This window comes from Anguilla anguilla, chromosome 18 (assembly GCF_013347855.1).
Source record: "Anguilla anguilla isolate fAngAng1 chromosome 18, fAngAng1.pri, whole genome shotgun sequence".
NCBI lineage: Eukaryota > Metazoa > Chordata > Actinopteri > Anguilliformes > Anguillidae > Anguilla > Anguilla anguilla.
Window position 1 is genome coordinate 9,830,889 of NC_049218.1, and position 24,978 is coordinate 9,855,866.

The 24,978-nt window shown below is 41.8% G+C and overlaps 2 protein-coding genes across 2 annotated transcripts; one reads left to right on the forward strand and one right to left on the reverse strand.

Moving 5' to 3' along the window:
* The first annotated feature begins 1,387 nt into the window (after nt 1-1,387).
* Nucleotides 1,388-13,883, forward strand: LOC118217675 (kynurenine 3-monooxygenase). The gene is made up of 15 exons (XM_035399626.1): nt 1,388-1,569; nt 2,771-2,840; nt 2,991-3,088; nt 4,214-4,303; nt 5,676-5,724; nt 6,846-6,933; nt 7,391-7,556; nt 7,718-7,789; nt 8,689-8,810; nt 9,590-9,737; nt 10,686-10,743; nt 11,292-11,374; nt 11,871-11,972; nt 12,792-12,851; nt 13,323-13,883. Exons 1-15 carry the CDS (start codon nt 1,399-1,401, stop codon nt 13,461-13,463), a joined length of 1,518 nt encoding a protein of 505 aa, XP_035255517.1. The 5' UTR covers nt 1,388-1,398; the 3' UTR covers nt 13,464-13,883.
* Nucleotides 13,884-14,472: 589 nt separating this feature from the next.
* opn3 (opsin 3) lies at nt 14,473-24,022 on the reverse strand. Its single transcript, XM_035399654.1, has 4 exons — nt 22,299-24,022; nt 18,151-18,470; nt 15,790-16,041; nt 14,473-15,268 (listed from the first exon to the last, which is right to left on the reverse strand). Exons 1-4 carry the CDS (start codon nt 22,615-22,617, stop codon nt 15,002-15,004), a joined length of 1,158 nt encoding a protein of 385 aa, XP_035255545.1. The 5' UTR covers nt 22,618-24,022; the 3' UTR covers nt 14,473-15,001.
* Nucleotides 24,023-24,978: the final 956 nt, after the last annotated feature.

The window sequence follows — 24,978 nt, forward strand, 5'->3', positions numbered from 1 at the left end:
CTAGTATCACGGCACACGTAGACAATTGCATATATAAACACCCAGTGGCCACTTGATTAGGTACAAGTGCTCGTTAAGGAATGCTTTCCTGGTACGCATTGGGCTACTTAATGGACTACTTAATATCCAATAGAGCGCATTTGGAATGAGGTGGAAAGGGAGGATTGAGCCTGAATGTGTGGCTGAAAAATCTGCAGGAACTGAGTGAGGCAAATTGCCCTGGGTGCAAAAAGTAGTCCTAAACATTTCTTTCAATACTGTTTTAGGAAAAGGGAAATCAAAGAGGATATCAAGTGGATCAGGAATGAAGAAGGACCATTGCTTTCTAAGAATAAAGATATTGCTGATGCCGTAAATAGTCATTTTGTTGAGCGTTTTACTAGGGAAGAGACGTATTTCAGAGTGGAATCGGAACAGGCTACAGGATAGAACACAAAGAGTAGCAGTAGGAGGGATATTATCTGCAATCAACAATTTGGCTAAGCACGTTATGACCAGAAGTCTGACTAATGGGTATCATAATGTGTCTTTGAAGTGAGGCAGTATCTTGCTGTATAATTATGAAAACTGGGCTGATTCTATGGTAGTCCCGTCATAATGTGTGTCGTGTTGACTGGTGAACCAGGGTGGACTAGACCTAATCCAAAAGTCGAAAGAGACCAGCTGACTGGGAATGACAAAGGCTGTCCTGGGGGAAGTATGATTCGACATTGTGGTCTATGTCATAAAATAATTAAATCTAATTATGTTAGCAATGCGTACACGCAGTGTTAATTAATACACACATTCTAATGTACATTTCATGCCTCAGAATAAGTTCTCAATGAGCTTATCTGGTTAAAGTCTGGTTAAATAAAACACAACTGTAAAAACAAATCGTAATAAAACAACCAATTTTCTTTTTTTGCAGTTAAGTCACATCACTGAAATTACCTTCCTGTGAGTGCCACAATATGAACACAAGAGGGCAGCACAAAGCAAGATAAAAACTGAAAATTAATTATATACGTGTGTGTGTGCGTGCGTGTGTGTGTGTGTGTGGCCTGGTCCAGCTTTATGTTATTTTGCCATTTTATGAACATTAAGAATATATATCAATGATATTAAATTAAATTATGTTGAATGGTATATTATTGTAGGCTACACATCTGATTTCACGTTTCCTGGATAAAAAAGGGGAATCTATTGTAAATGTTGCTCTACGTATACATCGGCTGCGGATTGGACGGTAGCTTGCCCTTTCACATACAGTAGCATGTGTTTCTGGCTTTTCAAAGTTCGGAAATTCCTCACGTCGTTGTTAGCGTTGTGGTTTGTTTAACAAAATAAGGAACCAAAGGGATAGTGGAGGGGGGGGGGGGGGGGCTTTCGCTCCTCCCTAAACAGAACGACTACAAAATGCTACTCAGGGACAGCCAATTTAATTGGTTGAATAAAGTGGTCAGCCCCTCCAAAATTAACACAAATAAAATCGTGGCGAGCTCCAGGGCAATATCCGCGATGGACTCTACACCTAGCGAGAACAGATCAGACAAGCGCAAAGTAATCGCAGTAGTTGGAGGAGGCTTGGTAAGAAATTGAGTGTGCATTATTTTTCATTTGCTTGGCAGACACTATTCCAGTGCGACTTACACAGTCTGTATGGGTAACATGCAGTTTACTGTATACTATTCATGTGTACCGTATAGCAGCAGTGGGCATTGCGCAAGATGACGTGGACTGAAACTAATTTAGTTATTTTCAGTTTTTTGTATGCAAAAGAAACAAGCAGCGGTTCATTTAAGACGGTTCATTTAACACTGTCTATGCTTCGCCTTGTATAGACATGTATGACTTAAACCTATTATGTCAACAAAGTTTACACGTGTAATTTCACACTACGCCAACGCTTCCAGCACATGGGAAGCGCTTCGTAAAATAAACTACTAAAATAAACAAAAATGTATTTAATTGTTACCGGTCATTTTGTTTTGAATACAGGAACATTATGGGGTATTTATTAGGGGTATGACAACTCACTGCAATTTTTTCATGTTTACGAAAGTGTCTATGTGGTTAATCACAGTTGCCCTCGGTTTGAAGGGAAATTACTAGCACAACAAAGTCGGAAGTCCTTTATCATGAGACAAACCGGTTGTCGCTGGGACATTAGAATTCACAGCGCGCCGGCAGTTGGATTTATTTTAGCTGGCAATAATTTATTATTATTATTATTATTGTTATTGTTATTATTATTTTACAAATTGATAGTTGTTATTTTCCAATCAAGCTAAATGTGCTTATACAAATAGTTTTTTAACTATTTTTTTTTAAGCCACGATTATCCTGAAGTTAATTGATCATCGTTAGTTCACTGTTGCAGGCTTTCATAAGTTGCAACGGACATGCACATGAAATTTTGAATATGTTTTTGAATCCCATGCCAACTTTTCAAGTGAGTGGAGGCATAGTCATAGTAAGTTAGCCAGTTACAACATAGCTATAAGACACTCTGAGGTGTTCTAACGGTGAATTGAATTTCCATCTTTAAAAATGAACAAATCGCTGGTATATCACAGTTTCTCAAACTGGCTTGATAATCGATTCTTCTGCCATGTTTGATTTTTAACCATTCTATGTGTTTCTAGGCACCTGGTCATCATATGGCACTGCAACATCATAGAATGGTTGACAGTACTATGCACCCTCAGTCTGAATTAACAGGGCTTCTTTTCTCAGTATGGCTGTAAAGAGCCTCAGCTTTTGTGACATGCCCACTCTCTCCCATTAGGTAGGAGCTCTGAATGCCTGCTACTTTGCAAAAAGAGGTTTTGCAGTTGAGCTCTTTGAATCTCGTGAAGGTAAAAATGAAAATAATGCATATTTTTTAAACATTATTATTATTATTTTTTTTACCTTAAAATGTGAATTTCTTGGGCTGCACACAAACTCCTTATCAAACTCATCATCTCTCTGAAATACTTTTGATTATGTATGTGGTTTCTGTTTAGATATCCGACAAGCCAAAGTTGTGCGTGGCAGAAGCATTAACTTGGCTTTGTCTCACAGAGGCCGACAGGCTTTGAAACATGTCGGAATGGAGGAAACGGCAAGTTTTTTTTATCTTTTAATGCTTCTAAACTGCGCACTTCTTCTATAAAAAGCATTTGAGATCCAAGAATACACTCTGACCACGACACGACAAGCTTGAGTTTTGTTTTTGTTTATCACACGTTTTTAAATATTTAATGTGTGGTCGAGCCCTTTTGGGCAGCTCAGTCTGGCCCCAGATGGCCTCTCCTTAGTGGGTTTATAATGGAATCAGGGCTCAGAAATGAGCTTCAATTTGGGGGCCTACACTCTTAGCAGACCCCCAATGGTCCCCATGTCACATAGCATATTTTACACTCCTGTGAGTTTTAAAGTTCAGTGGACCTAATCTTGCTGAACAAAATTTTTCAGATTTTTCAAACCTTCAAGGACAGCCACAGTGGCTTAGGGGAGGAATCACTCCCTCCTTATGAAGGCTCTGTCTTTTTGTGTGCTATTTCTCAGGGTTGTCGGATTAAGATTCTGTAACTCCTGAAATGAATTGCAGAAGTATGATGAAAGGGAAGATAATAGTTGTCCCCCCACTGTAAGATTATCAAGCGTCAAAAACTAGCACATCACATTGTCTGCTGCCCAGATAGTTTGGGTGAAATTATCATTAAAACAATGCAGGTTATAAGCATAAGCGACAACTCGTTGCTACAGATCAGCATAGTAATTAATTACTATAGTAATCAATTATAGCAATAGCGGCTGGGAGTGGGTGACAAGATTATTATTGTATAAAAGAATTATATGGAGACTTGATTAGCATCACAACAAACTGTTTCCTGGCTAGGGAACTGGGACATCAGACCCCCTATTGACGGACAGACTGGTTGATTTAGACACTGAAATCAAATCACATTATTTTGAATTATTCACATATTATATATTATTCATATATTATTTCTGTTTCCCACCCAAGAAAGCATTGTATGAAAAAGGTATTTAAAGACATTCAGTCCTGCTAATGGGGTTCAGATTAACTCCGCTGAATCTAGAGTACATTTCCTGTGTTTCTGAAAACTGCAGTTCCTGTAAATAAACATAATTTTCATCAAGTTCCTTTTTCTTCTTACACCCACTGAAAATGCATGAAACAATACTAGATTTTTTCTGATGCTGAATGTTTTGGTTGCAGATCGTGTCCAAGGGCATCCCCATGCGTGCCCGGATGATCCATGCCCTGAATGGGACCCGATCTCCCATCCCGTACGGGAAGAAGGGCCAGGTACCACCCATCTGAGCTCAGAGAAAGAGGGGACCACACGTTTTTTTTTTACAAAGTCATTTGTACGCACACTTGTACGCAGACAGTGCACGTGTGGCTCCTGAATCAATATAACCCTTGATTGCAAACATGCAAGCATGTCGCCACCCAGCAGGTACCGGTGCTGTTGGTTTAATGTCACGCGTGCTGAGTGAGGAGCTTTACCCCGTCTGCCTCTACAAAATTACGTTGCATTACATGCATTTAGCAGACGCTCTTATCCAGAGCGACTTACACAACTTTTATATAGCATTTTACATTGTATGCATTTATACAGCTGGACACATACTGAAGCAATGCAGGTTAAGTACCTTGCTCAAGGGTACAACGGCAGTGCCCTACCCGGTAACCTTTCGGTTACAAGCCCAGTTCCTTACCCACTGTGCTACACTGCCGACCAAAATGAGACATGGCCTCATAGCCCTAACAAGGCCCAAGTTAGCAGCTTCAAAGGATTGGCTTTCAGGGCTTTGGAGACATCGGGGGGAAGTTGGAAGGCATGAAAACAGGGTGCCTGCCCTTTTGACGCAATCAAATTGCCTTGACGTAAGAAAATCACAAGAAAAGAACACAATATTTAATTGCCCTCTACCATATGCTAGCTTACACTACCTTACACTCAGGCAATGTATCCCCCAGGTCAAAGTTTATTCTCGTGTAAAAATCCAAGCCAAGGTCTTCCCCCTGATTAGATAAGATATTTGAAGTGGCTTGCCTGCCTCCATAGCTGTCTGTGTAGAGCACTGATTGCTTCCCCCTCCTGCTGATTTTTGTTTCTCTAAACCAGGGGTGTCCAGTCTTATCCAAAAAGGGCTGGTGTGGATGCAGGGTTTTGTTTTAGCCCAGCACTAAGACACCTGATTCTACTTATCGAGGGCTTGATTGAAGACCATGATTAGGCAATTAGTTGAGTCAGGTGTCCTAATGCTGCGCTAAGACAAAAAACTTCAGCCACATTATTTATTAATGCATTCATTTTGAGGGAGAGAAGAAGGGATACATAAAAGTCAGCATCAACACAGGCAGTTAACAGTAGGTTAATCCCTTCATTGAGAATTAGAGAGAGAGAGAGAGAGAGAGAGCTTACTATGCTTATGATGAAGGGTGGCTTCCTTGGTGTTGTTCTCTGGAGTGCAAGTGCTAGCAAAAGTTCACTTTTTGTACACCAGTGTAATTTCAGTCCATACCATTTTTGTAGCTTATGTACACATTCCAGCACAGACAATCAGAAATGTGGAAGGTTTTCTGAGTCTTCAGGAGAGTGTCTGGACATCTGAAAAGTATGACATATGGTCTGACAATATAATGTTCAGTTTTTCTGTTTTCTTTCCAGTACATTCTGTCTGTGGACCGAGCCAACCTGAACAAGGAGCTTCTAACAGGTAACATCGAAAAAAATTAACGCGATCCATGCTCTGGGACAGTACTCAGAGAAATCACAGTTCATACCTATCAATTAGTTTTGGTCTCTCAAAGATACAATGATACATGTTTACTTTAAGACTCCTATATGGTTATACAATGGTTTGAACAGCTCCCTTTGGTTCCTATTGGCAGCTTACTTGTTGCTATGTTAGCTAATTTCCTTATTTCAAACGTTATTGGCTGTCACACTTGCTAAGTAGGTTATTTTAAACTAAGTTCAGAAAAATGTTTTATATAAGATGCGCTCTCTAACAAGGCTATATATGTTTTACTGTATGTGTGTGTGCGCGCGCGTGTGTGTGTGTGTGTGTGTGTGTGTGTGTGTGTGTCTACACAAGTCAAGCTGTGGCCAACCACCTTCCATCCTTCACATAGTTCCAAATTCATATTCACAAACAGTGAATGTTAACAGTTATTTGTTTATATGTTTGGCTCTACACGACAAAAAGCAAGTATTGGTTATTAGCTTATGTATACAGGGAGGCTAGGTCCAGCGTTGATTGTACCCAAATCTAAACAAACAAATTTAGTACTCCAAACAAAATTTCCCCACAAATTAGATGGAGAGACTTTTTAGATAGAGTCCAATTAAAATAAAGTTTCCTGAGAAAACTGTCTATACAGAGAAGTCAACTATGTATATTTAAAATTGAGAACACAGCCATCTGAGTCTAGTGTATTGGGACTGTGACATAATGTCAGCTGTTTAGAAGCTTATACAGATCATCATTTTAAACCACATGGTATTTGTGAAGTCTCTTAAAAAAAAAAAAGTGAACTTTGTAATTAAGTTCTTAGTCATTTTCTTTTCCTTTGCTGTCAACATCGCTCTTGTTCAATTTATTTGGGAACTTGTATGCATGCTTCAAAGACTTGAAAAGGAACCTCATCTGACAGGTTCTGTTAATTTCCAGTGACTCAGGCAGAGGCGATGTGTGGTTTAAATGTGTTAGCGAGTGGGTCTTCTTGTAATGGTTTTCTGCGGTGTCACGTAATGTCGTCTAGGAACATTATATGATCTTGTGTAAATTGTGGTGCTGTGAAAGTGTCAATGCACGGCTCTGTTCTGTTCTCGAAGCGGCCGAGCATTACCCAAACGCACAGCTAAACTTTGGACACAAACTTTTGGACTGGAGCATCGAGTCGGGAGCAATGACCTTCCTCAGGTAAACAGCTCTAAAAGTCATGCTCATGCTTTTGTAACAGAGTCAGAGTGAGTTACGCCGAGATTGTGCTGTATATATATCAGTAATATATGGGCTGTGTGTGTGTGTGTGTGTGAATACACTTTTACGTGTATGTTTGTGTATGTGTGTGTGCGTGTGCATGTATGTGTGTGTGTGTGTGCGCGTGTGTGTGTGTGTGCGTGTATGTGTGTGTGTATGTGCGTGTGTGTGTGTGTGTGTATGCATGTATGTGTATGTGTGTGTATGTGTATATTTGTGTGTGTGTGTTTGTGTGTGTGTGTGTGTGTGCGTGTGCGTGTGTGTGTGTGTATGTGTGTATGCGTGTGTGTTTGTGTGTGTGTGTGTGTGTGTGTATGCGTGTGTGTTTGTGTGTATGGAGGGAAGAGAGTGCCTATCTTGTGCCTCATTAAAAAAACTGCCTGGCTTTTCTGATCAGGCCGGACGGCGCGAAGGAGCAGATCAAAGCTGACCTGATCGTGGGCTGCGATGGCGCGTTCTCCGCCATCAGGAAGCAGTTCCTCCGGCAGAGTCGCTTCAACTACAGCCAGACCTACATCCCCCACGGCTACATGGAGCTCACCATGCCCCCTCACAACGGAGACGTGCGTGCCGTCCCGCCCGCCCCCTCCCCGATACCTCCTTTTATCATTCTCTCCTCCGTGCGCTCCTCGTAAAGTGCTGGTGCTGGGGCATGATGTTATTACGATTTCTACATATTCGTACATATGCGCTGCATTGATAAGTGCTCCTCTGCCTTCCTCAGTTTGCCATGGAGCCCAACTACCTTCATATATGGCCCCGGAACACATTCATGATGATTGCCCTGCCGAACCAGGTGAGTTTTTCTCTTTTTTTTTTTTCTGGCTGTGTCCGTCTCCTGTGGTAACCTGTCTGGGTGCGCCCCTCACCTATCCATATCTGCCACTCACATTTGAATAATTTTTGTTGCAAATGCTCATTTTGTCTGAGAGAGACACAGAGAGACAGAGAAAACGAGAACAACATGCACACGGAGGGTATTGCTCAAGGGTACGTCGGCATCATCACACTTTAAATGGCAAACAGTGATACAGTTCGTCAATGACTCGTGAAACACAACCTCGAGAAAGGTGTCGGCAATGATAAACTGCGTCAAATGGTAGCTGAGCGATTCATCGCACCCTGACCTATCAAACACACTCCATAGGGTATCATAGGAAATGCAATAGATAATATACTTTACTATGGGAAGTAAAGTATATTATTACACACACGCACACACACACACACACACACACACACACGTCACATATGCATGCATCAGCTCACATACATTATTGTATTACAGAAATACTGTTTAGTACAGAAGGAACTCCAGCAGTTACAACATTTCCTTAGGGGTGTGCATTACAAAAAATATAAAATATAAAGTATCTGTATCACTGAGTGACCTTGCTTACAAGTTTTTGTAACAGATTTATGTGATATTTACACATGAGGTATTGAAGAGTGACCTACACTGTGCCATTGTATCGTTATAATATTTACCTAATATCAGATATTTCAGAATTCTAAAATGAGACTTTCTTAATATTATACCAGGCTTGTTTGATGAACCGTCCTTTTGTTTGTCTTTCATGCATGTCTTTGTAATACATTTAAATGGTCTTGTAATGGACCTGTTCACTAACAGTTCATGATGTTTGCTGTGTAAACTGAAAGACGTGTGTGTGTCTTTCTCACTATCTGTTGTAGGACAAGACCTTCACCTGCACTCTATTCATGCCATTTGAAGATTTTGAGAAAATCACCACAGAAGAAGAAGTCATGGGCTTCTTCCAGACCTATTTCCCAGATTCTATCCCTCTCATCGGAGAGTAAGCTCTCTGTTCTTCACTAGCCCTCCCTTCTTCCACCCTTTCTCCTACTCCTACCTCTTCCTCTGTAGCTTCCATCTCTTCTTTATAAACTTTCTCCTTTCTCCTTCCCTCTTTATTTCCCCTCTTTTGCCCTGCCCCAACCTGTCACTACATCTCTCTCTTTATTCTCGCATTTCTACCCCCATCTTTCTGTCCACCTTCCTGCTTTCAATCTCTCCTTTTATCTCTTTCTCCATCACTCTTTTTTTCATGAAGCCCCACCCCCAAAACACACACACATACACACACACACAGACAAAAGAGAGCTCAGTGTAACATCATTAAGAGTCACTGTCCATGAAGTGTGAAATTACAGGATCCAGGACAGGAGAAGAAGAGTGATGTTGTTTTAATTTGTACCGTACAGTACAGCGGGGGTACCGGGGAGATAAGAGGTTGACGTTCCCTGCCCATCTATCTTCTCCAGTTCATTTATTCGAAACAACAGCAATATAAATAACAGCAGGCATCCTGTAGTGACGCTTATTCACTGATGCTTTCATCGAATATGGCAAAGAGCTGTTGCTAGCCAAGTTCTGTTGAGATGCGTGAGGTGACTTGAGGCTTGGTTTGTTCATACTAAGCCATACTGTACACAACAGTCAGTAGAGTTGCATTTCAAGTGATAAAGATAAAGATTGTTAAAAGCAAGCGTTTGTCAGAAATGTGATATTATAATTTAACAATATAAGATTATTAAGCGTTGTGTTAACACCCCCTCCCCCCTCCCCTTTTAGGGTCGCTATAAAGAGGGACTACTTCCGCCTGCCGGCCCAAGCCATGGTGTCCGTCAAGTGCTCCCCGTATCACATGGGGGACAAATGTGTGATGATGGGGGATGCCGCCCATGCAGTGGTCCCCTTCTATGGCCAGGGAATGAATGCGGTGAGTCCAATGAGTGACAGAAAGTCTTAGGACCGAGGGAATCAAAGACAGGTAGAGATACAGAGAGAGAGAGAGAGAGAGAGAGGGAGAGAGAGAAAAAAGAGACAGGAAGAGGGCCACTGAGAGTGATGGAGAGGTGTCAGGAGGGAGGGAGAGAGAGAAAAATCTGATAGATAGAGGGGAAGATAGAAGGGAGGGAGGTAAAGGGTAATGAGAACAAAGAGGAAGGGTAAGAGAGGGGGCATGGAAAGTGAGATATAGAAAGGGGATTACATTACATTACATTTATTTGGCAGATGCTTTTATCCAAAGCAACGGATTAAAGGGAGAGAAAATAAAAGGGAAAGAGGAAGAGGGTGTGTGTGTGTGTGTGTGTGGGAGAGAGACAGAAAGAGAGGGAGCGACAAAGAGGAAGAGAGAGTGAGAAGGCATAATGGTAAGGGAACTCACACACACACGTGCACTCCCACACTCACGCACACACATGCGCTATAGATGAGGTGGAAGGTGGAGCTGGAATGAGGCAGTGGGAGAAATATAGAAATTGGGAAAAAGGTAGAAGGGAGAAAGCAAGAGGGTAAAAGAGAGAAATGAAAATTGCAATCTCTCAGTGAACTCAGTCGCAGAGTTAGGGAAAGCAGTGAAATTGATCCAATCATGGGATAGAAAGCTGTTATGTAGCCACACTCCATTTTGGACATCTCCAGCTTGCAGGTTAAATTGAATGTGGTGCATGTAGCAGGAAATGTGTTTCATTTCTACCTTGTTCTTAGTCAGTCACCATTTTCATGTACGTGTTGATCAAGATATAGAGAAATTTGTAAGAGGTATTAGTCGTTGAGCACAAAGTAGGGACGTTCCATGTGATTCGTCTCACGCTTGATATGTCGCAGGTAATTGTCTCATATTTAAGAAACATCAACAGAACTTTTTTGTCCTTTTTCATAGGGCTTTGAAGACTGCCTTGTTTTTGATGAAGTAATGGAACAATTCAATGAAGATTTCAGTGAGTCTCTTTATTGAAACAAAGCTCTGTTGTGACAACAGTGACAGTCACACAGAAACTGGCCTGTGCTATCTGTCAGAGCAATCGATTGAATGTAAGTGTACAATTAGCTGTGTTTGTGTGAAAGGTGATTGGTTCTGTATGTTTTCCCTTTGACTTTCTTAAATACGTTGGCAATCTGAGAACTCTATTATTCACTGCTATTTACTAATACTATTTGCAGTGATCTAAAGAATCACTGAAGGAAGGGAATATAGGGGATTGTGTAAAGCATATCAGGTGTAGGGAGGATGATTTTGTTTTTATGACCACAGGGCCTTGGCTTATATCACCTAAAGGATAGCACCTTCTGCAGCACCAAACCCATGTCAGTGTACCAGGGCACTACATTTTAGAATGGAATAGAATAGCTTTGTTTTTCCCAAAGGAATAATTTTTTTTTCTGATTCTGTTTGGTTTTATTTGGTCAGGAAGGCTTTATTGGCTCAACAGCACCCCCTGGTTGTGTGCCCTTGTCAGAGTAGTGACAATCTGTGTTCTGTCTTCAGGTGTTGTGCTTCCAGAGTATACCAGAGTGCGTGTGCCTGATGACCACGCCATTGCTGACCTCGCCATGTACAACTACGTTGAGGTTGATGACAGTGTGTGTGTGTGTGTGTTTGTGTGTGTGCGCGTGTATGTATGTGTTTGCGTGTTGTGTGTGTGTGTGCGTGTGTGTGTGTGTGTAACAATGTTGTGCTATATAGGATGCTTCATGAGGGCCCTATGAAATTGAACACCAGTGCCACTATTCATAAATGAATCAAATGACAGGCATTAAGCACCCTGCTGAGTCTTCATTAGAACACCTGGCTATGTGACTGTAAGTTAATCAATCCTCCCATAAATACAAGCGAAACTGAGATATGGGCTACATTATGGTGTCTAATGGACACTTTCTTTTGTTTATAGACATGAAAATACTTGAGTATGATTAAAAATATCAGCACAAGTAAATGCTACTGTTTGCTGTTTCCGGTAAACATGCCTGTGAATGTACGAATGTAAGAGATTGTATTTCAATTCAACACCTCTTCTGCGAGTTTCATTTATTTATATTTATATTTATTTTTATGCTTTTTTTAAAGATGCGGTCGCACGTCAATTCAAAATGGTTCCTTTTCCGGAAATACTTGGACAATTTTCTTCATTTTATAATGCCAAACACAATCATACCGCTGTACACTATGGTAAGTCATTTATGTAGTGAAGCTATTGTCTTTCTTCAGGACCTCTCATGATTGTATCTTTTTAGCATATGGCGGGCCAGATTGTGAGCCAGGAATGCTCTTTCTCGATGTAGTTTAATATCCAGGCCTGCTTTTTCAGGCATGTTATTGAAGGTGTTATGCCCCTGGTTATCACTGTAAAATAAATGTTGTTTGTGTTATGATCCACTTAATACCTCGAGCAGGTTTTTCTATTGACAGGGACATTAATAGGTCTAGTCACAACTCTAGGTTCCCTTCCACATTTAGAGTCTGGAAAATAAGATTACATTGACTATCTCTGCATTTGTGTCACCAGAAAAAAGGCAATTTCCTGATAAATTCCTGGAAGAGGTATTACATTTCAAGCAGTCAGCAGTGATTCGGCAATAAGTCGCATTTCATGCATAAGCAATATTGGATATACTATTTATATCTATTTTTTGTCAGTGCTCGATTTTGTTCACAACCGAGGAATGAAACTTTTTTTGAAAACCACACGTTTTTCACTGTTTTTTACCACAGCCCATGTCTCCTGTTTGTTGTGTCCAGTTTTGGGCACATCAACAGGGCTCATCAGTAGCTCTCAGTACCACCCACATTTTGTGGTGTTTATATGATTAATTGTACCCCGCGCTGGTCTGTGCTGTGATATTAACCTGTTTGTGATCAATCCTGGCCCAGTAAGTGTTTTGTGTGAGACACACGGAGAAGTTCGGAACGGCTCCGATTGTAAGGAGCTAGCGTTCACACCTGCCGTCTTCTCATATCTTCCCATCTCTCTCTTTCTCCTTCCCGCAGGTAACATTTACCAGGACTAGGTATCACGAAGCTGTAAAACGCTGGCACTGGCAGAACAAGGCAAGAGAAAAGTTTTTCTGCGTGTGTGCATGCATGCGTGTGTGCGCGTGCGTGCGTGCGTACGTTTGTGTGTGTGTTTTCATCTGCCTTCATGGTTTTAGTTGCATGCTGCTGTATGATATTATTACCATAACCAAAATCATATCCATATGACACTACATATGTTCATATGTCATATGAGGGGAGCCTTCGGTGGACGTTTTCTGTCCTGTCAGTAAGGCCAGACACACTGTGATGGAGCTGATTAAACTATTCCAGCTTAAGAAACTGCCAGTGGAAGAAAGCAATTATTATTATTATTATTATTATTATTATTATTATTATTATTATTAGTAGTAGTAGTAGTAGTAGTAGTGTTATTGTTATTCTGACCATCTTAAATTCATTGCATAGAAAACTAGATGGGAAGTTTCAGTGTTAAAATGCAATAGGCAATGGCAGGTGCTCATGAAGTGATTACTCCTGTGCCAGGTGATCAATCGGGGCCTGAGTCTGTGTGGCGTAGCGTCCATGGCTGGAGGAACCTACCTGGCCATTCGATTCGCCCTGAGCCACCCCAGTCTCACCGTGGACCAGCTGTGGAGCCGGGTCCATACTCTCAGATGGTACTGATACTGTTCCCGCTACCGGGGATGACAAAAAACAGGACAAATCCTGTCCACGAGAGTACAGTCCTGTCGACTTGACCCGGCTACCGAACAGAGAATGGTTTGCTGGCAAGTTATTAATTAGTATCAGGTTTAAAAAAATTTGAATTTTGATTGCCTGAGGGCCTGGGTCATGTCAAATCCCTGACCCACAGCCCTCCCTTAATCAGTTAGTGATTGACAGATAATTTCAGCCAAGGTCAGTGTTACCAGCCTTGACCTTGGAAGGACTCAGGTTTACCATAGATGTATTCAGTACCTAAGCATCAAGTGGGTCACATCTACATAAATCCAATGTGCCTGTCCAGTTTGTGGGAGTAAGCCTAATGCTTAGGCAATGCTTTCTGATGTGATTTAAATAAAGTTTTATTTTTTACCATGTAAATAGTACTCCAAATGTAGGGTAAATGTCACATTTGCAATGGTATTACTGAAAGGACAGCATGGGGGTGGAGGCAGTGAGTGGAGATCTAAATGTACATTTGAAATAAATGTCAGTAATGTTTCTTAATGACAAAATCTGAAATTGAATTAATAAAATAATTACAATTATAATGGCCAGGTCAATATTATTTGTTTAGGTATTTTTTCTCAGCAAATACTTCCTTAGAGCTAAGACAAATATATAGTTCTCGTTTTGTGCAATGAACTGACTATTTACAATGCAGTCCATACGTTATTCGGGCAGTGACACTGTACACAGTATTTTAGCCCTGTATTCCAGCATATTGGATCTGAAGTGAAACACTGAATATGAGGTTAAAGTGCATACAGTCAGTATTTACTTCACCATCCAGAATATATAAAATATTTTATAAAACCATAAAATACTTAACACTTAACACCTAATTTATATGCCATTTAGCCTTTAGGATTACCAAATGTCTATTGTATAATAAAAAAAAAAATCAAAGAAGGCACATACAAATGGTGCATAAATACCTTAAAATATGTTTAATTGTTCCTGTACAAGATTTGTGAGGTATTACGGAGGGCAAAGGGTCACAGTTTTTTGGGCTTTTAAACCAAGTAGACCAGGTTGTGCTCGGGCTGTGACCCTCAGGTTCAGTCCTTCAGTGACTCACCTTCTCCAGAAATCCCCGACTGTCCATGATCAGGACAGGATGTGAGGTCAAGTCCCCTTGCAATGTAAAGCGCCAACGGGTACACCTTTCAGCCTCACACTGATGTCATTTTAAAAAATCTAACCGATCTACATCACTACAACACGATAAGCAGTCCTTCCTGACAGGACCGATGAACTGTGTTAAGTTCTGCATGCCTAGAACACATTCGGGTAATCGTTTGCGTGCGCAGGTCACCTGACACGGTTGGTTGAACACTTTTCCTGGGCAGAAGGGGGAGGGGGGGAGAGAGTAGTGCAGGGAGGTGTCCTGCATAAGTCTTAGAACCCAGAGGGGAGTCACCTGTCCTGGCTGCTTTGGCTGGTAGAGATTTTGAAACGAGGTCTGCTGTGACTGCGAAGCGTCCCGAGGGCGGCCGTCACAGCGGTCGCACCTGGATGACGTTGACTTCGGACGCGTCGTTCATGGAGGTGACGTCCAGGTGCTCGGCGTCATTGCTGGCGATGATGAAGACGATGGAGGAGGAGCTGAAGGTCACCCTCTTCTTGGGCCGGTCCCCTGCGCCTCGCTGGGACATGACGATGGGGCGGATGGGGCGCTCGACGCTGGTCAGGGGGCGGTCCTTAATGCTGTGCTGCAGTCGGGACAGACGGATGCACAGCAGCTGCAGGACACATCGACGGAACTGGATGAGATGAGGATGAGGAGGAGGAAGGAGCGGAGGTGGATGACAATATTATTAGCCAACAAAGCGTACGAGTCCTGGACTCAAACAACGTTCGTCCAAAATTTTGCCTTACAAATAAATTAAAGTTTTTCATTACAAGGCTAAACTAACCAAAGTGTGTTTGCTGAGAAATTAAATGAACACGGAAATGGTAAGGCAATGGTAAGGACAAATATTGATTAAATGCTCATCTTTATTTTACCACTTTATTCTTACCACATTCCTGCTCATGAACACCTATCTACAATTTACTGCTTTACTTGACAATAAATGCAACATTTTCAATCATGATGAGCCTTATTAGTTTGACAAACAGGCATTGTTCATCTTAGCAGAGACTACATTTGCTGACCTTTTTTCCCTGTAGTGGCTCTAGCAGGGGAGTTATACTATAGACTACTTCACCCAGCATCCTCCAGTCATAGTCATAAATACCTGTCCGTTATGGTTCATGATCAGACAAACTCAAACAAACTGACCTTTCTGCTCATAAATATGTAGATTATGGGGTTGTAGGCCGTGCTGGACTTCGCGAAAAAAGAGGGTATGATGGCGACCATGGGCGTGACGACGCGGTTCTTGCTGAAGGCCTCGAGCATGGACACCACGGCGTACGGGGTCCAGCACACCAGGAAACAGGAAATCATCAACAGGAACATGACCGCCACCTTTTTCTCATAGCGAAGGATCTTAATGATCTGCACTGTCTGGAGGTCTTCGATCGACCGAAGCTGCGTTTAGAAAAGAAGAAAAGAAAAAAAAACACCTAATTTTTTGATGTATGATAGGTTCTAAGTGTGACAGTTGCATAACTGTACAGTTACATCACGTTCCTGATATTGCCTGGTAAGACCCACATTTTTTTAGAGATGTTTGACTTGGTGTCGAACTGTGATGGAAAAAAAGGCACTGTAGAGGCCACAGGATATGCTCCATTTCATTTTTTACACAAAACTGAATTAGTTGCTGATGTTAAGGTGAAAACAAAAACCAGCAAATCCCTGTAGCTCTGCAGGACCAGGGCCGAGGTCCAATGGGATACAGTGGGTACATCGCTGAAGTTCAGTATTTTTGCTTCTAGGATTCTAACTGTCCACCACCTGGTTACATAACTAAGCATCCTGACTGCTGCTCCACCCTTGCATTATCACTTGGAGCAGCTGTAACAGAAACACATGCCCATGAGACTGTTCCATTCCGGCAGGCAGGACTGGCCACAAACTACTGGAGGTCCGAGGCTAAATCTTCTTTTGAGTCGTAACCTACCCAAGCATGATGAGGTCCTAGGTGCTCGCCTACGTTGCCTATGCTTAGAACTGCTTGCTGGCAGGATATTATGGATAACGTTGGCTATTGTCTCACTGTCTTTTTTTCTCCATTTTCTTCTGCAGTGTCAACCGTAAATCCCTATGTGTTCTTACGGATGTGTCTCACTAACCTTCTCAGTCAAAGCATTTCTCTTCTAATGTTATCTTTTCTGTTTCTGCTCTTTCTGCCATCTTTAACCCAAACTCATACAGACAGTAGACACAGCACATATTCCAGCACAACTGTACACTGCCTGCTCACACATATTTCCTTTGTTATTAGGGAAATCTGTAAAAATACACGTACACTGCAACTTGTCATTTTTCAACCCCTTTCTCTCATTATTTAAACAATTCACAGCAAAAAAAAAAAAGTTTATGAATTTACCTCCCCAGGTCTTTTATCAGTGGGTTTTCTGGACAGAGGTGGTGGACAGAAGACTAGTGTGGCAGTGGTTGTACGGTTAGGGTTTAGTTCCTCAGACATAATATCTGACTTCTAGGTGGCAGTGTAGCATAGCGAGTAAGGAACTGGTCTTGTAACCGAAAGGTCATAGGTCATAGGTTCGATTCCCAGGTAGGACACTGCTGTTGTACCCTTGAGCAAGGTACTTAACCTGCCTTGCTTCAGTATATATCCAGCTGTATAAATGCATGCAGCAATGTAAATGCTATATAAAAAGTTGTGCAAGTTTTTCTGGATAAGAGTGTCTGCTAAATGCCTGTAATGTAATATAATGTAACTTCCAAATTAGTATCTAAAAGTTAAAACATTTTTAATACTTTTTTTACGTGTGGATGTCTGAAACCCAGCAATCACACTGGGTGGGGAAGAACGTATCTTGGTGTGGAGGGATGGTGTCCGTGTCGTGTTCAGGGGATTTAAATGTTGGTAGTTTAGTTATAACCGCATGCACATGGTGAGAGTTTCTGGGACAGCTCTCCTCCACCTGCCTGAACACTGAATGACCCTCCCACCTGGGTGTGAAATTACTCTGTGAATCTGCAGTGAAACGCCTTCACGGGCCACCGATGGGAGCGCACTCCCATCAGCCCCTGCAGAGGGGGCGATAGGGTAAGAAGCGCAGGCGCAGCCCGGTAAAGAGGAAGCTGTGTATGTGCGGCGTCTTGCAGGGCGCCGTTTGACTGGCTGTGGACGCTCTGGAGACAGCACGCCTCGTTCTGTCTCAGTGCGCGTCACCGAGGACCATCGCAGGAAGTGACCTGCGAGCTGTGAAGCTCCGAAGGGAAAGGAGATAACAGAGGACGAAAGGAAAAATGAAATACAGGGGGAGCAGAAAAAGGAGCACACAGTAAGGAAGAAGAGGAAAGAAGGAGAAATAAGAGGACATGAAGAAGGATAAAGGACAGCGAGATGAATAAACCTGAAAAATAAGGTAAAAATGTAAAGATGAGCAGAAGAGAAAGGGAGGAGTAAAAAGATGAATAGAAGAGAAATGGTGGAGTAGAGAGGTGAGCAGAAGAGGAAAACGAGGACCAGAACACAGGGAACGAGTACGCGGGTCTCCTCACCATCCGCACGGTGTAGAGGATGTTGCCGTAGCAATAGACCATCATCCCCACCGGCACGAAGAAGCAGCCCATGAAGAAGAGGAGGATGAAGGAGGCGTCGTTGGGGTCCTTGGAGGACCAGTCCAGCGAGCAGCCCAGCCGGTGGATCTCCAGGGTGTAGCGGTTCCACCCGAGCAGCGGGGCCCCCGTCCAGGCCAGCGAGTAGAGCCAGATGTGCGTGATGGCCCTCCAGGCCCAGGGGAAGTCCACCACCTTGGCGTGCACCACCCTGATGTAGCGTTCGTAGGCCAGCGCGGACAGCGTCATAATGGACACAATACCTGCGTTTGTGTAAGGCGGGTACACAAGGCAAGAGGTGTTACAAAATTGGTATTGATAATTATTACTCCCTATTACCACTACTGCACCATTGCCGCTACTGCTGCCAGTACTATGACTGCGACTGCTATTACTACTGATACCAGGACTGCTACTACTACGACTACTGCTACTATTGGTTGAGCTGTAGACTTTCACTACACTTCACCCAGACTATTTTACAGGATATTTCAAGCACAGCTATACCATAAACTATACCTTAATACACTGTAGACTGCAACACATTTCTGACCCTGCTCTTCATAATCAGCCCAGACTAGCCACCTCCCCCTGTCTAGTGATGTCACACAGAGGAATGTGTCCAAAATGCCTTAATGAGGCCATTATGCATTTAGCAAGCGAGAATAATATAGGGACCCATAGGCAACAGAACTGAGCAGATGATTACACTGATTCCATATTTAATGCAAAGCTGGTCAAATTCAGCAACTGCGCAAGTGAACCAAATCAGATAGACACAAATACTTATGATAAATGGCTACTGCAGGACTTAATAATGAGACTCTGGTACTGAAGGGAAGGTTCTAGTGTGTGTGTGTGTGTGTGTGTGTGTGTGTGTGTGTGCTCCAGGTCAGTACTGATGAAGGACAGGACAGGATATGAGCTCATCACACGTGCGACTGACTCAGCATTTCACACCAGGGGAAATATTCTATTTTAACTTAAAAGATCAGCTGCTGAAAGATTACTCACTGCAGCCTGACAGAATATTAACCAACATCATGTGACAATGTGCACAGAACCTGCCTTAAGACTGAGAACTGGGCAGTTATTTAGTGACTAACAAGCTTGCCAGCTTTAGTAAGGATCATTCCTAGGCAGCTGACCACTTTCACTGTCATTGTATATGTGTGCTTAATATAATCAGAAAACAACTGTATTTTTACCAAGAGATGTGTCCACAATTAATCATTTTAAATGTAACAAAATTGGTTATAAATTACTTTTGATCTTCAGATAATGTTTTGTATATACTTAAAACCAAAATGAACTAAAACTACAGCTTCAGCAACAGTGAAACTATAACGAACCAGCCACTAATTGGGGTTCCTTATTCAAAGAAGATAAGTTTCTTAATTGAGCTAAAGAAATCTCAGACGGGTTCAGGATAACCATCAGACAGAGGCTATTCAGTGCCTGTCCAATTTGTGGTTCAGTGACTACCACCAGTGCGATTAAATTACTCCTCGCTGAAAGGAGTCCCTCCTCCACACGCGCGCGCACACACACACACACACACACACAGTGCACTCTGTCAAATAAATAAATAATGAGCTTGCATCAGTATGCAGCCATCCCCTCAAATCCACCCATAGATGGAGTCGCCTGATTAAAAGAAGAACTTCTCTGAGTGCCATTAACAAAGCAGGGGCAGAAATCTCTGAAAGAAGCTTGATTGAGATTTAAGGACAAGCCTCTGGGTCACCACGTTCATTGTCACTGTAATCTCGGATTTCTACATAATACCTGTAGCACTGTTTCCCTCACCCGATACTCTGTTCACTGGTGGGGGGTGGGGGGGGGGGGGATTAAAGAGTCTTTATTTATTCTTCATAGTATGCATAGCTATTTCTGGCATAAAGTGGTTTTAAGAGGGTAAATTATCCTTCAAAACTTGAAATGCTTCTAATTAAGAAAAATGAACAGCTTGATACCAGCCTGGGGCTGAAATTGCGGTTGGACTGAAAACCAGCATGCGCAGGGGTACCCAGAACGGAGTTTAAGAACCACTTTCATAGGGCTCATTAGTTCTTTCATGCACTGGTAACAAGTCTACAGTGTAAAAGGGAGACTGACAGGCAGCATGCAGATACTACCCCTATTGTGCATTGGTACAATAATCACTGATTAATTAACCATGTGTGTTTGGAAGCCTACTGCACAAAGCAATATGGTCATTTTTTAAATAATCCGGTCAGTTCCCAGAACAGGAGTTAAACATAACTGCATCTACGTATAGCCACAGAACTCTAAAATCTTCTTAAAAGGACAAAGTGGATATTTCACAGATTCACAATACCTTTTTAACTTGAACGGAATCACTTATTTAAATATCATTGCATTAAATCAGGGCTGCCCAATCCTGTTCTTAGAAACCCACTGTCCTGCAGGTTTTCACTCCAGCCCTAACAAAGCACACCTCATTCAACGGTTAAAGCAGATGTGGGCAATTCTGGTCCTGGGGGACCAGTGTGTATGCAGGTTTTTGTTTCCCCCAGTTACCCTGGCTGGATACACTGGTCCACTCAAAAATTAGATCACAGTAAAACGTTTTGCATAGGGACACAAGAACAGTCTTTGGTCGTCATTCATGTGCCTATGTAGCTAAAATGTCAAACGGCATAAATTTTAGGGATTTTATGTAATTAAGACCAGAAGCTGGCATGAAAATGAGGAACAGATTCAGCCCTCATTGCCCACCTCAGAGTACGAGATCTTAATGAGCTGCTAATTAGTGGAATCAGGTGTGCAAAACTATGGTTGACATGAAAACCTACAGAATGACAGACCTCCAGGAACAGGATTAAGCACCCCTGCGTTAAATGATTTATCTGCCAAACCAGGGGCGTCCAGCCTTACCCGAAAAGGACCAGTCTGGGTGCAGGTTTTTGTTTAGCCCAGCGCTAAAACCCCTTGAATCTACTTATCAAGGTCTTGATTGAAGACCTAGATTAGTCCAGCAGTTAAATCAGTTATAGTGCTGGGCTAAAACAAAATCCTGCACCTACACCAGCCCTTTTCGGATAAGATTGGACACCCCTATGTTAAAGAGTAGAGCCTGTTCAAACTGCTTCAAAGATGGAAATAAGATAAGCTTGACTCATGCAGTATAGTGGTCAGCAGGCCATTTTCCCACATATTTTTAAATAATATTTTTGAGAAAAATACAGAGTTAAAGCATCTTCATGACATTAATTTTGTATCCAAAGTATTCAGGTAACCAACTGAAAAAGTCAACACTTATTTTGTTCGAGTGCCCAGATACTAGATACATGACATAACTGGATAACCCCAAGCCCGTATCCCAAATGTTTTCTGTCTACAAAAGCGGAAATTTTCTCCATGACAACCGTGCTTATGTCCAGTTCTAATTACCCGCAACACACTTGCAGGTGCAGGTTAAGTGATCTAAAGTACTGCTTTTACCTATCGATAAGTCTTTTCTTTTCACTCCTTAGTAGTTTTTTTTTTTTTTTTTTTGTAAATGCCCGATGTCATTCAGAAGGGCAGTGCCTTTAATACTAGGCGCGATTGGAGAAAACAGAACACCTGGCGTTTCGGTAACCACGGGGCTAATTGTTTAAGGTCCAGCGGATCCAATTACGCACACGTTTTGTGGCGCCTAGAGGCGGCTGCCTACTGCCCCAGCTGATAACTTGTATATAACCTTCACCAGTACATCGAGATAATAAAACACCCAAACAGGTTATTCTCTACTTAAACTGTGTAGAACAGTGGGAACAGGGTGAACGATGCACACAAAGTGACTGGCTTCGCGGCTGCCCGTCTGTACTACAGTGCCATATGGTAAGTCAAGTGGTCAGATCAGATCCATGTATAATTGCATGTTTATGAAGACAAACCATACAGAGGCCATTTAGAAACAATCTAAAATTTAATATTTAAGGACGACCGTGTGGCCTATTAAATGACAATATTCAGCCACCCTTAAACATGTGTCCTTCGGAATAAACTATGTACAATATTCTAAGAACCAAGGAATGGCCAAAAACTTAATTGGTACTAAAAGCTAAAACTGGTATACTAACCGAAGAAACTGTTGCTGAAGCCATCCCAGACGCATGTTGCTGAATTCCATATCCACCCTCCTTTGATGCACGAAACCAAGGTAAAGTTAATCCCAAAAAGAGACACTAGCAAGTCGCTTATACTTATGTTGACCAATAACAAATTCGTGGGCGTCTGGAGTCTCTTAAATCTGTAGTACAGCGCAATGACAAGGATGTTGTTGCAGAAACCAAATACCCCGATGGTCCCGATAGTGAAGGCAAGAAGTTTGTAAGTGCCAGCGCCGAAAATGTAGACATCTGTTTCCGCCTCAGTGTCAGTCCCATTCGCCGGATTCATTGCGTGAAGAACTCCGTGTCCTGCATCGTGCCGTCTACGTTGGTCACAGTACTCGCGAAGTGCCTCCACGGGTAACCGTGATCTTCCGCGTCGGTCTTGAATTTCCGATGTCTGTTGTAATCCGATTAAATCGCGCGGTTGTGGTGCAGGAAAAAAAATTAGGGCAGTTTTTGCGGAGATGGGTTGAATGGGTTTGGAGTGTCTGCGCTATTACATTCTTCACGTTGCCATCACGTGTCACATGAATTTAGTGACAAGCTGCATCTCTGGGGAAGACTAGTAGGCTATATTTATATACCATAAAGGCAACGTTGCTTAATCTAATAAACTGGCCACTAACTTTTCATATTGAATTAGTGTTTGACTACAGTATAACGAAAAATAGTCTACCACAAAAAAAAAGAAAAGAAAAAAGAAATTAAAAACAATGGGCCAACTTGCGGTGCTTTTGCTAATTAAAAAGAAAACTTTTTTATTTGCTTTTTATTTACTATTTAGTTATGTTTTACAGAAATGCATAGTAACAGCGTAACGGTACACGACGGACCGTTCCGCAGACTCCTCTTGCACGGGGATGTTCGTACGGGGAGGGGATTTCAATGTCAAAGATGAATGAATGTTAAATTTAGTCGCATAAAACACAGGAGTATAGTCTGCCACAGGTTTATTATCCTAACGCACACGATTACTGTTTTCATTAAAGGCTCATTGAATAATAGCAGACTATGAAGCCTGTTTGTTGCCGTGTAGCCTATTTGTATGTAACTTGTAGAACCCCACCACTCCGTTCACTTATAGTGAGTGTGTGCGTGTACCTTTGAGGTTGAACTATTCTTAAAATTGCTTTTGAATTCATAAATCCAAATAACTTTTCTTTTTCTTCTTTTTTTACACAACAAAAAACTATTCGGATTATTTGAATTTGCAATTGATTGACACAGAGAGGATCACAGCAACTCAGTTTCTGCCAAAAAAACTTTTTAGTTTCTGTATGATTTAGGCAACTATTTGCATGCAAATGGTAATGTGTTGTGGCCTTTTAATTTCACCAGTTCACTAATGCGCGAAGCACCGCTGTTTACGATTATTATACTGTGTATCGGTTTGCTTGATGTATCAAATATGATTTATTTTCGAGAAAAATTGATAATCTGTCCGGAGAATTGTTGTTTCAGTCATTTCAAGCCCGTCGATTATAAAGCCCGATAGTTCATTGTTGGCCGAAAGATTCATTCATTCATTTATTTATTTATTTTTACAAAACAAGCAGACCTGATTTCACTTTTCCAATAAGCAAAGGACGCACAAGATACAAGTCCGGATATTTTCTAAAGATTTAAGATTACTGAAATGATAAAACCTCACAAAAAAACTTATTTGGCAACATCGTCTATATATATATATTTTTTTTTCTCCAAAATTCCACCTCTGGGATGGTCTTTGCCTTCAGGAAACTGTTGTTTGTTTTCTGTCAAGGATGAGCTGTACTGACCTAATTTTTCTGTTTTCCTCCAAGTTGTTAAAAAAAATAATTTATTTAGGATGGATGCATATCATCCAGTGGCAGCTTGGCATTGGACGCTCTAGTGTGATATGTGTTTACAGCCATGCTTTCTGCGTGGCGTTGTGCACCACGGCACCATGGAGACCATGGGACTGAACCCCAGGAGAGACAGCACTGTCACTCCCTTTAAGCAAAGCACTCAGTAAAAAAAAAATACAAATACAACGCCTCACCAGGAAACTAATCTTAAAATGATGAATGTATATAAAATTATGAAGTGATAGAATATTATGATCCAGTCACACTGTGGTGTATAAACTGTGGGATGTTTTTCACAGCAGAAAAACTGCAATTACGCACCGTGGGCTTAGATCTGTGAACCCTCCTGTTTAGAACCAGTGCTTGATATTATTGTCCATTCCCTGCTGTAAAACGCATCATACGTGTTGTGTTGTCTCTTCTCTGTCCGTTAATGAGGTCTCTCAATTGGTTTCTTTTGTTAATACTGTATACTCAATCTGTATAAAAAAGGGCACGCTCATACACACTCCCGTCTCAGACTCTGAAAGTAGGTCAGACCTCCATCAGGACTGTTTCTTTTTTCAGTTTTGTTCTTTCTTTAAAAGGGGGACGTAGCTTGGTTCTACGCACATCGTTGGCTATGCTTAGAGAAATCTAATTATGCTGAATTTCTGTATGAATGATTTTTTTCTTCTTCTGTCTGCATCACTGCTATGGCCCAGTTAATAACGTGCAGTACGTGAAGAGTAGAGAGAGAGCCTTAATCCTCTCCCCACTTACCAACCGTCATCTCAGAGGATAAAAGCAGACTGCATAGAGATTAAAATTATTATTAT